The 12,010-nt window shown below is 42.9% G+C and overlaps 1 protein-coding gene across 1 annotated transcript in view; it reads left to right on the top strand.

The window, feature by feature from the left end:
• EEPD1 (endonuclease/exonuclease/phosphatase family domain containing 1) overlaps positions 1-12,010 on the top strand; it is a 65,194-nt gene that overhangs the window by 25,438 nt on the left and 27,746 nt on the right. The window contains exon 2 of the mRNA XM_082044472.1: positions 10,186-10,237. Coding sequence (XP_081900598.1) covers positions 10,186-10,237 — 52 coding nt within the window. The remainder of the gene's footprint in view (positions 1-10,185; positions 10,238-12,010) is intronic.

Genomic DNA, 12,010 nt, shown 5'->3' with positions numbered 1-12,010 from the left:
CAGCAGAGAATGATTCAGAAAATCCAGAAAAAGAGCCAAATGCCAGAGACCTTTACACCATAGCATAATGCCTATATTTGGAAGCTGTAAGTCACCTTTGATTTTTATGAGCTTCTAAATTTTAGTTTTCAGTCTTGGTCTCCTCCCTTTTGCTGGACAGATTTGAATAATTCAGGGCAAGTTAAATAGCTTGACCATGTCCAGTTTTAATGACTCAGAAGAAATCAATGTTGCTGCAAACACAACACTCTTTGTGAGCCTCTCTCTTGCTGCAGTTATATGGAAACGGGTGTCCTTTGAAAAGTAAATAAATAAAGAACAATACCCCAAAACAACAACAACAAAAACCCAAACAAAACAAAACAAACAAACAAAAAACACAAAAAAACCCACAAACCCCTAAGATTGTGGACGTTATACAGAGCATTTTCCACAATTTCAAAAGCACTGGACATAAGGTGAACCAGTTTGAAGGAAGATGTTATTACTCTTCGCTAAATATAGTAAAAAGTGCAATATGGAAGAAGGGAAATACCTTTTATCATGATATAAATTGAACTAAAAGGCAGCTCCCTCCTTTTTTTAATACAGGCAACTGGTTTTTCTTTTTTGTCTGTCAGAAGTGAGTTTAAACAACTCATGGGTGTTTTTTTGTGAGTAAATATAACTGTCATCAGATTATTTCAACAGCCCCCCCTGCCCTCTGCTCCTTTGGAATAGTATTCTCTTCTGCTGCCTGAATCATCATGTAGTGAAGTCTTTGGCTCAGGAGTGTTCAGTGAAGGAGTAGGTGGAAGTGGTGACAGAGAAGCCTCCTGGATTGTCACCCCGAGTTTTGAATTATGTTGGGAGTTAAGCTGCATTGTCACTGCCTGTGCCTGCTCCCCCTCAGTAGACTTATGCAGACAACGTTGCTGCATTCAGTATAATTTAATGTAAGTATTTGATTTGCTGCTTCTTTATTCATTAGGCTACTACTTTGTAATCGTTATGTTACTGGCAGTCTCAGGCCTTCTGTGGTTTCATGTCATGCGTTTGGGAATTTGGGGGTTATTTTCAGCTGCCTAGTCTATTTTAAACACTCTTTTAAAATTAAAAAAAAAAAAAATTAAAAAATCAACAAATAATGAGTTAGAACAGATTGATCCTTTTGAGCCATTTGTCTAATTAACCTTTGCCTCTCAGGACTCAGCTTTGGTTCTGTTCAATCAAGTGCGATATATCTCAGCCCTTAATAACTAGCATTTCTTCTGAGGACCTTGGAAGTCTTCCATGATGCTTAGTTTTCTAACGGCTGCCACTCTTCTGGCATTGGACCAGTTTGCAAAGAGAGAGTTGGAGACAGATAGGAAAGAAGAATAAGAGGACAGCAAAAGAAAAGGCCATAGGATGGCCTATAACTTAGCAAACAAAGCGTTTCTAGTAAGTGCAGTTAGCTCTGGGCTCGTATCTTTAGTACTCTGTACCCCAAATTGAGATGGGATAGCAAATCTGAATGAACATTATAATGAATGAGGGTATTTATGTGCACATGCATGCTGCATGCACTGAAAAGGATGCCCCTTCTGTACTTCCTCTGGTTTAAAAGTTTGAGGGAATCTTCAGAAATTGTGACTTTATGCAAGTGGAAATGAGTAGATGATGACCAGTCTCCTTCCCCGAAAAAGAATTAGGCCTGAGATGTGATCCTCTATGTGGAGGAGAAGGTAAATAGGATGCTTCCCTTATCCTCTTAATCCTCTCTGTGATAGGAATGTCCAGAATTTGCAGAAGTGTCCAGTTGAGCATCAGTGCCTCACAACAAAGGAGACACCTTTTCTGCGTAGATGGACGAGAAAAGAATGATCTTGCTTTAAAGTCACAGAGTCTGAGAGTTTTGAGCAGCTCTTGTCTTCACTGTGCATGACTTGCTCTCCTTACTGACACAGGAGATGTCCATATGCACAGCAGCATGGCTTTCATCCCTTTGGAAAGAGCTTGGGATGGTTGTTCCCAGGGAGGAGGTCAAAAAGGCTTCCAGGTCTCATTATAGGTGGGCATTCATGCTTTCTGCTAGTAGTTGTGGTTTGGGTCATTTGGTGAGCGTGTCTTGCTCCCAGAGTGCTAGGAAGAAGTCTGCTGTTCTTGCAACCTCCCCTTTTGCACTCATGCATTGGGAATACACAGAGTCCAGGGTTTATGAATCATGGTTCTGTTCCTGCAGTGACATAGCTGTGCTGAAACCACAGCATCAGTTGAACATAAATCAGCCCCTCGATGCAAAGTTCATAGGTCCTGTAAAATGATGGCTTTGCTGCAGATGTAGGAAAGATAACAGTGAGGAGAGAACTGTGTGTGACAGAGGACTCAGAGAGCATCCTTGGACCCAGCGGACTGCTGAAATGGAAAAAGAAAGGAGTGAACTCTTATTAGTTGCCTCCCGCCTGTTAGCTTGGGTAATGCTGTTGTTTCCCCCTTCAGCTCTCAGTAGTAACCATCCATAATTCATGTTTTCCCCCTTTTAGTTCCATTACAGTTTGCTTTCTCCCCATGATGAATACTCCACTCACTCACATCATGTGATAGCATCGGCGAATGGAAATGTCGGGGGAACAGTGTTTGTGCAGCCTGTGCTACACCACCAATTTGCTTGATGGATTTCAACTTCTTTGCTCCTTCCATTTACTCCTGGTTCCCTTCCCAGCTGCAGAGCCTTGATGTGCTTTCTTGATTTCAAAGCATTCTGCAGGAAAATCAATGATGGCTAGACATCGAAGAACAGCTGCTTTCATCTGAACTGGGAAACTGCAAAGTATTATCCCTAAATAGATTTTTATATATATATCTATAAGCTTATAAATTATATATAAAACTTAGACTAGCTTTTAATATATAAGTATATTAATGTATTTATATAAATACATACTATGATATGGAGGTATAGAAAAAGTAAATAGAAATATATTTTTATAGGGAAATGGATCTCCCTAGTTTTATCCTAATTTCTACTTACCGTAGATATATTTTTTCCTGAGAATCTTCCAAATGATTTTATTGTGTCATTAGCTGGCAGCTAGTCCCAAAGCAATATGGCCTGGTAATCCCATCCAAGCCTGTCAGCTTGCTTCATAAGCTCTCTGGTGGCTTCCAGCAGCCGTTAAGACGTGGCGGTGGATGCGATTTTTCCTTCCATTTAAGGAGTGATTGAGAAGACGCAGATGCTTTTAGTAGAAAAGGAGAAACCAATTTTATTTCCTTGTCAGACTTTGTAGGGGAAGACGGAGGAAGTTTATGAGGCTGAAAGTCGTTAAGTGTGCTTTTTTTTCTTTCTTTCTTTCTTCCGTCTGCTTTTGTTTTTACCAGCGTTTGAGTGAACAGGGTCCTGGGGGGGAAAAGACAGCTTTGTAAATGGGATATGCTGGCAAAAATGAGACTGCTTTTCACAGTGCCTGCATTTATGAATGTACGAAAGGTTCCTTCTTCATTGTAGAGGTATCCCATTTAGGTGACCATTTGCCCCAGTTGGTGTGGGCAGTCGCAAGGAGGGAGCAGTGCAGGTTGCTTTGTAGCCTCCTTAGGAATGGAGCTTGATGGTTCTCAGGGACCTGCTCCTCAGTCATCTCAGCCTGTGAAGCCTGGTCTGCAATGCTGTGGGTGGGAGATTACCTTGCACAAAGGCAGGCGAAAGAATGGCAATCATTACTGAGTGGGCAGAGTCAAGAATCCAAGCCTCAGGTCTCATTAGGCATTAGCAGCAAGGGACAACTCCAAACACATTAGCGGCAGCTCTAGATTTGAAACAACCAAAACAAAACAAAAAAACACAAAAACCCCACCCTAAGTACCCCCCACCATCATTTGCTTAAGCAGCAAGATGATACATATTCTTCTATGTTTGTCATATTTTGGCTGGTCTTTCCCCACTCTCCCGAAGCAGCCTGTTTGGTGCCTAAGTTGCTGCCTGTGCTTGAAACAATTAGAAAACAGTTAGTGAGAGCCCTTAACCTCTGACAGCTGGCTGCAGCGGGGGCACACCACAGCCCTCACAGTGAACACGTACTCGTGATGTCCACTTCCCCATCCTTATTGTTACTCACCATCTCATCTGGCAAACGCCAAAGGAAAATTAGGGGCTGCGATGTGAATGGTGATGAAACAGTGTTGTGCCCTTTCGGTAGGAGAGCTGGAGACTGAGGTCAGATATGGGCAGAGCAAGCAGCTGATGGGGAGTACTCCCTCCCAGGTAGCAGGGGCTATTAGCACAGCTCAGCTGCATTTCTTTTTCGTTGCCTTTTTTCTTCCAACTCTCATGTTTCATGCCCATCTCTTAGAGCACAACTGATTTATGAGTAAGATTTGTTTGTGTAGATAAACAAATAAAGTTTTAGCATACAAATTTAATGGCCCAATGGGTCCTGTCCTGTTCTTTTTGTTAACTAACCCCAGCATTAATCTGTTGTCAAGCACTTCTGTTAAGTGTATGCATTGTCTACTCTTGGATATGTAAGTCATCCATAAAACTTAGCCATGGGCCATAACATAGCTATGGCAACTTATCTCAAGAACAAAGGCGAAAAGTTTAAGGACCAGAAGGGTTAGAGAAGGGAACGATTTAATAATGCTCAAAATAACGCTTTGGAGTTGAGTAGTTTTTGCACAGGCTATTTATAATAATGTCTGTGAGTCCATCTGAAGCATGATTCAGTACAGCTGTATGCTGAAAAGGGAGCCAGAAAATGAAGAGAAGTCAAATGGCATTTCTTCATGTTGTTAACTTTAGTCAGGCTTATGCACTGACTAATAGAAAGCATGAGGTTTTGGAAAAAACTCAGGCCCCAAGCAAAGATGTATAAGTTTACAAAGCAAAGGCGGTGCTGGCTGGGGAGCTCTGCTCTTCCAAGCTGAGGAGGGAGGCTGGATGCTGGGAGGGAAAAACACAAAGCAGTAGTAAATCCAGCTATGCTGGCATGCCTGAAGACTTGGCTAATATGGTGTGGAGAACCAGGAGTGACAGCCTCCAGTCAGGGTCTCGTTACTCTGTCTTCGGAGCCGCCCTGCATTGCAGCACCTGTCCCCCTCTGCAGGACACCATCAAGAGGCCAAGTGTTTGTTTAAACACTTTGCTGCCTCTCTGATCACCAAACTTAATGCTTCACGTTTTCTTCTTCTTTCCATTTTTTCCCCAGATTACTGGGTTCTGCACTGTATGAGAACCTCAGCTCCATTCCAGGCTCAGCTCAGCAGATGCAGGTCATGGCACTCGTTGATGCAGGGCTCTCTTCTGGAGACTTTCTCCCTTGCTAGTGGCAGCCAGGTGGCTTCTGTCCATATTGGCTGCAAGTCCAGTGCTGTGCAAGGATGATCTAGAAACTGGCTGTAGTCCTTAATCTTCTCTAGTCCTATCCTAGAGCACCCTTCAAGCTGCTTTGGGGGAAATCAGCTTCTCTCCCTCAGGTGAAGAGCTCAGGTGCATTCTGCATGGAGGGATCTTGGACCTGCTTTGCATAGTGGATTCTTTCTATCCCATCTGCCTTGGTGCAGAACTGTAGGTTCTCTGGTGTGCAGGCAGATGACCCTGCAGTCATTCTTAGGAAGGCCCTGACACCTCCTATTGCAAGAGCAGATGGGATTTTTTGGGCAATGAGAACTCAAGCTGGGAAGTGACACACAGTGCAAATAAAACACAGCAATGGCTCATGTTGAATAGGAACACAACAACTAGCAAGGGACCTATCAACAAGTTTGTGGTACCACAAAATGGTGCTAACAAGGCTTAAATTATTCCTGGGTAGGTGGGATTAGAGAGAGGAACATGATACTATCTGTTTTCAAGTAAGAAGACTTCAAGGAAAGGATTGCAACACTACTCTGAGGAGCAGAGATGTGCTGTAGCTGTAGACATTCATTCAGCACCCTGACTCATTTTCTGAAAATCAAAAGGAATTCCCTTAGAGGAGAACATCGTGCGTCAGCTACGGCCAAAAGAAGAGAGAGTTGTGTTTCCTTGACAGCACATCATGTTTGCATATTTTTACTGCTGGAGGAGAGTCCTTTATCCTGATCACTGCATGTTTTCAAGTATTTTGAGTGTGCAATAGCTTTGTTTAAATAGATCATGTAAGTAATCGAGTCAGTGAGTATTTTTAATAGGGTTTCAGCTACAAACAGGGCCATTTTCTTCAAGTCTGTATAGTTACTTGCATTATATGTTTCTTACCAGTATACTTTAAAGCTGGTAAATTAGAGCAGGTGCTTCAGTAACCAAAAGGTTTCCTCAGGAAATACAATTTTCTGCAGCATATTAATGAGTTAGTGTTCACATACCACAGGTGAGGTTGAAAATGTGTAGTATATAAAGAGAGTACGTAAGTGTTGTATTGTAGACAGCAAGACCTGGGGCTTCAGCATTGACTTTTGGTAACTCTCTTTGCATTTCTATGTTATTAAGAGTTCCTCCCTGCATGCCCTCTTTCACCTCCCCCCCCCCCGCATCTTTCTCTTAGTCACTGAGTAGCTATATTCACTTCTACCTGGAAATCTTGGCAAATCCATAAGCTACAAACAGCATACATATAATAGTTAGGAGCTGCTTTCAGTGTTTGTAGGATTGCTGATGTAGTGCCTAAATAAACAGCCTGATTTTCTTTTTTCAAAGCATCAATCCCCACCCAAAACAGCAACCTTGAAAGACGCTGCATTTCCAAACTGATATTGCATAAAGTAGCACATATAAGTGTTGCTTGGAATTGCTGGAAGAAATAGCAGTAAATAACTGACTATCAAGAGCAATTTTCCAGGTAGTGGGCTGTAATCCAATGGGCAGAGACACCATGTGTGATAGTGCTCCAAGGAAAGAAGTGACTTGCAGATGGTTGCATGAAGGCTGATATTTACATTTGTTGATTCCTTCTGACTCCAAAAAAATACCTGGTGTCACCTGAGGAGAAAAAAATTGCAGTACTGAGCAAACATTGATCTCTGTGAATTTGTAACAGTAGAGGGAAGTATTTTTCACACCAAGAGTGAAACCAACATTGTTGCAAATCATCTAACAACATTGAAGGCAGATTTGCTTCTGGCACTGCATATGCGGTATCTCTGCAGGAAGTAAATGTTCTGTATGGGTTCTTCACCTCTGAACAAGAGTACAGCTTTCCTGTAAATATCACAAAATCACAGAATGTTAGGGATTGGAAGGGACCTCAAGAGATCATCCAGTCCAATCCCCCTGCCGGAGCAGGAACACCCAGATGAGGCTACACAGGAATGTGTCCAGACAGGCTTTGAATTGCTCCAGAGGAGGAGACTCCACAACCTCCTGGGCAGCCTGTTCCAGGGCTCCGTCATGCTCACAGTGAAGACATTTCTTCTCAAATTTAAATGGAACCTCCTGTGTTCCAGTTTATACCCATTGCCCCTTGTCTTATCATTGGCTGTCACCGAGAAGAGCCTGGATAAGATAAAGTAAAAAGATTCCTGCTCCCTGTTTTATTACTTGCTTCTGTGTAACCTGGTATACTTTGTTTTAAATAAAAGCATACCAGTTGAAGGAGTTCTAGTGGGGCTTCACTAGTGTAAAGAGGAAGAAGGATGGGTTTGTACAGTAAGATTATGATCTCTAATGGAAACAGTACTTGCATTTGGGACACTCTACATCTTTCTTCTGCAGCTGTTGTCAGATAATCCACAGTTAACATTCTAGAGATAAATCTGACAACTGGTAGAGGCATCAGGAGACTTGATTGATAAATGCTACCTTTTGATGACTAAGTCATTGAAAAGTCTCTGACTTCAAAAGGAAAGCGACAAAAGTAATTTGCATAACTAAACCCACACTGTTGTAGAGCTTTCAGAAGGGAATAGCAAAGTGTTAAATTTTACTATGTACACACTATGAAGCAACCTTTGCAAAACCCCAGCTGGCTGTGAGCATCCTGGATGCCTCCTCATGCATGTTAGAGTACCTGCCTCTTGCTCGTCCTGCATTTCTCCAAAGTGTACTGCATCAGAGGTGGGTCATCCAAAACTAGGAGGCGAGCCCTGAATTCAGAGACAGACCTTGCTTGTGGCTGCACTGCTACTGCCTACGTTATTTCAAATACTTCATTCTCCAAGATATTATCAGGCCAGTCTCCAGCATTGCACACAACACTGCAGTGTTTTTAAATAGAGGTGCCTTCTTCGCTCAGTTCCCCTTCTGTTTTTATTTTGCTTTCTGGCACAATTGCAATCAAAATGATGTTTAAAAAATACCTTTATATTGGCTTTGTGCTTTCCCTATGTTCCTTCCAGTGGAGCTGGATGCTTGTATGCAGCCTAGTGTGTTTATCAAACAGTAACAGAAAACCATGCGTGCCCTGCTACTGTAGTGGTTGGGCTTTAATGGAATACCTTTTTTTTTTAATCCCTGATTATCCTGTTGTTTTCTGAACCATCTCCATGCTCTCTTAGTTAAGAGTACCCTCTATAGACTAGAAATGTATGGTCTGGGGCTGTTTTACAGTTCATTGGATATAGACTTTTTATGATGCTTTGAAGACATCTGAAAACTAGAAGTACATTAAAGTGAAAGCACATTTGTGTTTAGGCATTAGACTGTGAGTACTTTTAGTGGAAACCCTTGTAACACAGTAGAAGGACAGGAGTAAAGCTATGTTTTGCCAGCTGCTGCTGTTACAGGATGGATGTACATAATTAATGCATCAGATGTTGGTGGACAATGAAGAATTATGCAACATAGCTCTGAGGCTTTGAAAGGCTAATAAAACTTCTTGTAGTACATGGCAAATATCTTTTGGCAGACTTCTATGATGACTATTTGCCCAGTCTTAAATACAAGCTTTTAACTATACTGGCTCTTTGCTGTGTCTTTCTAGACTCATGAGAGTAATTTAAACAATATTTATATGCATAGTTTTATTCTTCTACTTCCACACAAGTGTTTTTGTATCTCTGGGCAAAGGAATATATCCTCTAGAGTCCAAGGGCAATATATTAAACAACTGGTTTTAAGACAGGGTAAGGAAGGTGGGCAATTGGAGTTGTACTACTGGTCTACTCCATGGCTAAAAAGCCTGCCAGCTTTCTGCAAGCCTGACTTGGAGCAGCGTAGCATGACAGCAGCTTCTGCCCTTGTGGGAGGACATAGGGGATGATGCCAGCATAGGCAGGTTGAACGGCCTTGTGGAAGTGAGGTCCCTCTTTCCTTTCATTGATCACATGGTGAATTTAAATAATAGCTGTGGTTAGGCACCGAAGCCATAGAGAGCTGTCCTGGTTTCAACTGGGATAGAGTTGATTTTCTTCCTAGTAGCTGGTCTAGTGCTGTGTTTTCAATTTAGAATGAGAATAACATTGATAGCACATTGATGGTTTAGTTGTTACTGAGTATTCAAAGACTTTTCAGCTTCTCACTCTGTGGCAGGTGCACAAGAAGCTGGGAGGGGGCACAGCCAGGACAGCTGACCCAAACTGGCCAAAGGGATATTCCGTACCATCTAACATCATGCTGGCAATGCTCTGCCAATACTTTTCAGGTTCCTACCTGTCCTGTGAGGATGCCACAAGATCTTTTTGTGACATTCCGTAGCATGGAAAGGATTGAGCTTTTGTGCTACATGAGGACGTACAAATAACAGAAGTTGAAGGAGAATAAGGATTATTTGTTAGTGTCTCTTCATCCTACTTTCCAAGAGTCACACATGTTTCATTTCTATCTTCCTCAAATTTCTTGAGCTGGGTTGTCATTGTACCTCATATATAATATTGTAAATCTCTGGGAGTGACTATTGTGGGACTTATGGAAACCTGTTGATTTAGAAGAACAAAGCTGACTAAAAATGACAGACACGTTTAGGGTCATTCTCTGTGTTTGTCATTCAGGAGATCCTTCATTGTTAATTTAGGGTATTAAAAATGTAACGATTAATGCAGTTTCTCTGTGAGGTGAGTTCAGATGTGCTTACAAGTCTTAAACCAGAAAATCTGTTTGGGACAGCTAAACTGAAGAAAATAGAGTAACACTGCTTCTCTCTTGCTTTAGTTTATTATATCCTGAGCACTTTTTCTATCCGCACGTCTGTAGACTTTTGTTTTTTGTGAGATGAAGATATAAAAAGAGAGTTTCAGTTCTGCTCTTACATGTGTTTCTGGAATGCTTGCAATGGAGTGATTAATTCTCTTTTTTCTCTCTGGTTTTTGTTACAGTATCAAGCTTTTGGCTGTGCAGGAGCTGGTTGATAGAGAAGCACTGGAAAAGGTATTTAAAAATATTTCAAATACTACTATCCTAATGCATTTAAGCTCTTAAAGCCCTTTGCGTTAGCAGAGCTTCCAAACTTTATGGACAATCATGCAGCATAAACCAGGAAATCTTTCTAGCTACACAGTACATGAAGTCAGAGGGGCGATGTTTTGTCCAAGCTGAGCGCATGCTTTTGGTGTTTTCTGATTTTCATGGAGGGTTTGGGGTAAACAATCATAGAATCATAGAATGCTAGGGATTGGAAGGGACCTCGAAAGATCATCTAGTCCAATCCCCCTGCTGGAGCAGGAACACCTAGATGAGGCTACACAGGAATGTGTCCAGGCGGGTTTTGAATGTCTCCAGACTTCAGCTTTCCTGAAATTAGTTCCTTGCTGGCAGCTAGGATAAGTAGATGAATCGAACGAACAATGATGAATGAAGCAGAAAGAGTGTCTGAGGGGCCACTTTTGAGCATCCAGCTCAGGAGAATGGCAGGAAGTGCCTTGGAAGAAATGCAGTTTAATTTAGTGATGAGAGGATCAAAGCAGCGAGCTACTCAACATCAGCCCTAACAACACCAGCCGAGTGTATGGTGCATGTTAGTCTGAGCAGTTCTGTCTGCCTTGTGCAGGCATAGGCCTGCCGTTAAGCCTGGCTTTCCAGGGACCTGAGGGATGTGCTGTCCATGTCTGTCCCACGGATGGTGGGGTTTGCAAACAGCCCATGCTCAGTGTTGTGGGTGGCAGAGAGGAGCAGCTGTGTGGAGCTGATGGCAATGTGGTCCTGCTCAGGGGGTGCACACCCCTGGTCCAGCATGCAAGACCCCATCAGTTTAGCCAAGGTGCTGGCACCTCGGCTGCCTGAGGTCCCATCTGTGGAGCTGCAAAACCAGTAGCCACAAAAGGCTCGAGAATTTGTAAATAACAACACCTGGTGTTTCTCCTCAGCCAAGGGTACTGCAAACACAGCAGTGCCCTATGGATTATTTCCTTCTGCATGAAGAACCAGACGTCATATTTATTGTTTTATGATTTTGCTGGCCTGGAGGCTAGGACTGAACTCCCAGTGCCCATGCTGGGACTGGTGGGTTCTCTTGGTGTTCCACACCAGCTCCTTCAGCTACAGAGGGCCAAGGAGCCAGCTGGGAGGCAGCATGGAAATATGGGAGACTGGGTAGGATGCAAAGAAAACAACTGGATTCAGAGCCCTGCTGAGAAAACTGCCGCCTTATGGCAGTCATTGAGCTGACCCAAGCAGCCTCTCTGTGGCTGGGAGTAACCCGTCAAGGCTGGGAAAGGAAGGAGGAGACCTTCTTCTGCTTTGAGCACACCCTGTCTGTGCAAAGGAAAAGGTCCTGCAGTGCTGTGTTAAAGCTGCATCTGTACTCTAGAAATACTGGGTAAAATGAAATTCAGCAGCACCGGCTTCAGCTTTGTGCTTTGCCACTGACTGGAGATGCATTTCACAGAGGTCCTGTGTACAACACAGTTAATTCAAGACGGGCATCTCTCCATTGGCTTTAGGGAACTCTGACTTGGACCCAAAGAGGTGGATTTTGTTAAAAGGCGGCAACAGAGGACTAGAAAGGTGGTACTGTAGTTCTTCTGCATGTGAAGACGACACGGTTCTCAACCACTTGTTGTGCAAAATAGGTTAATATTCACAAATTGTTGTTTGCAGCAGTTCGCTTATCTGGCAACTCATACCCTGTACCCTTCTCACGTTTCTGTCAGACTTGCACCTCCCTTTGGCCCAAGGCCTCCTAAAACATGGCTTGGCAAGGGC

The sequence above is a fragment of the Streptopelia decaocto genome (assembly GCF_964273445.1).
Source record: "Streptopelia decaocto genome assembly, chromosome: 2".
Lineage (NCBI taxonomy): Eukaryota > Metazoa > Chordata > Aves > Columbiformes > Columbidae > Streptopelia > Streptopelia decaocto.
The sequence above is the reverse complement of the archived record's forward strand: the minus strand, read 5'-3'. Positions and strand labels throughout refer to the sequence as shown.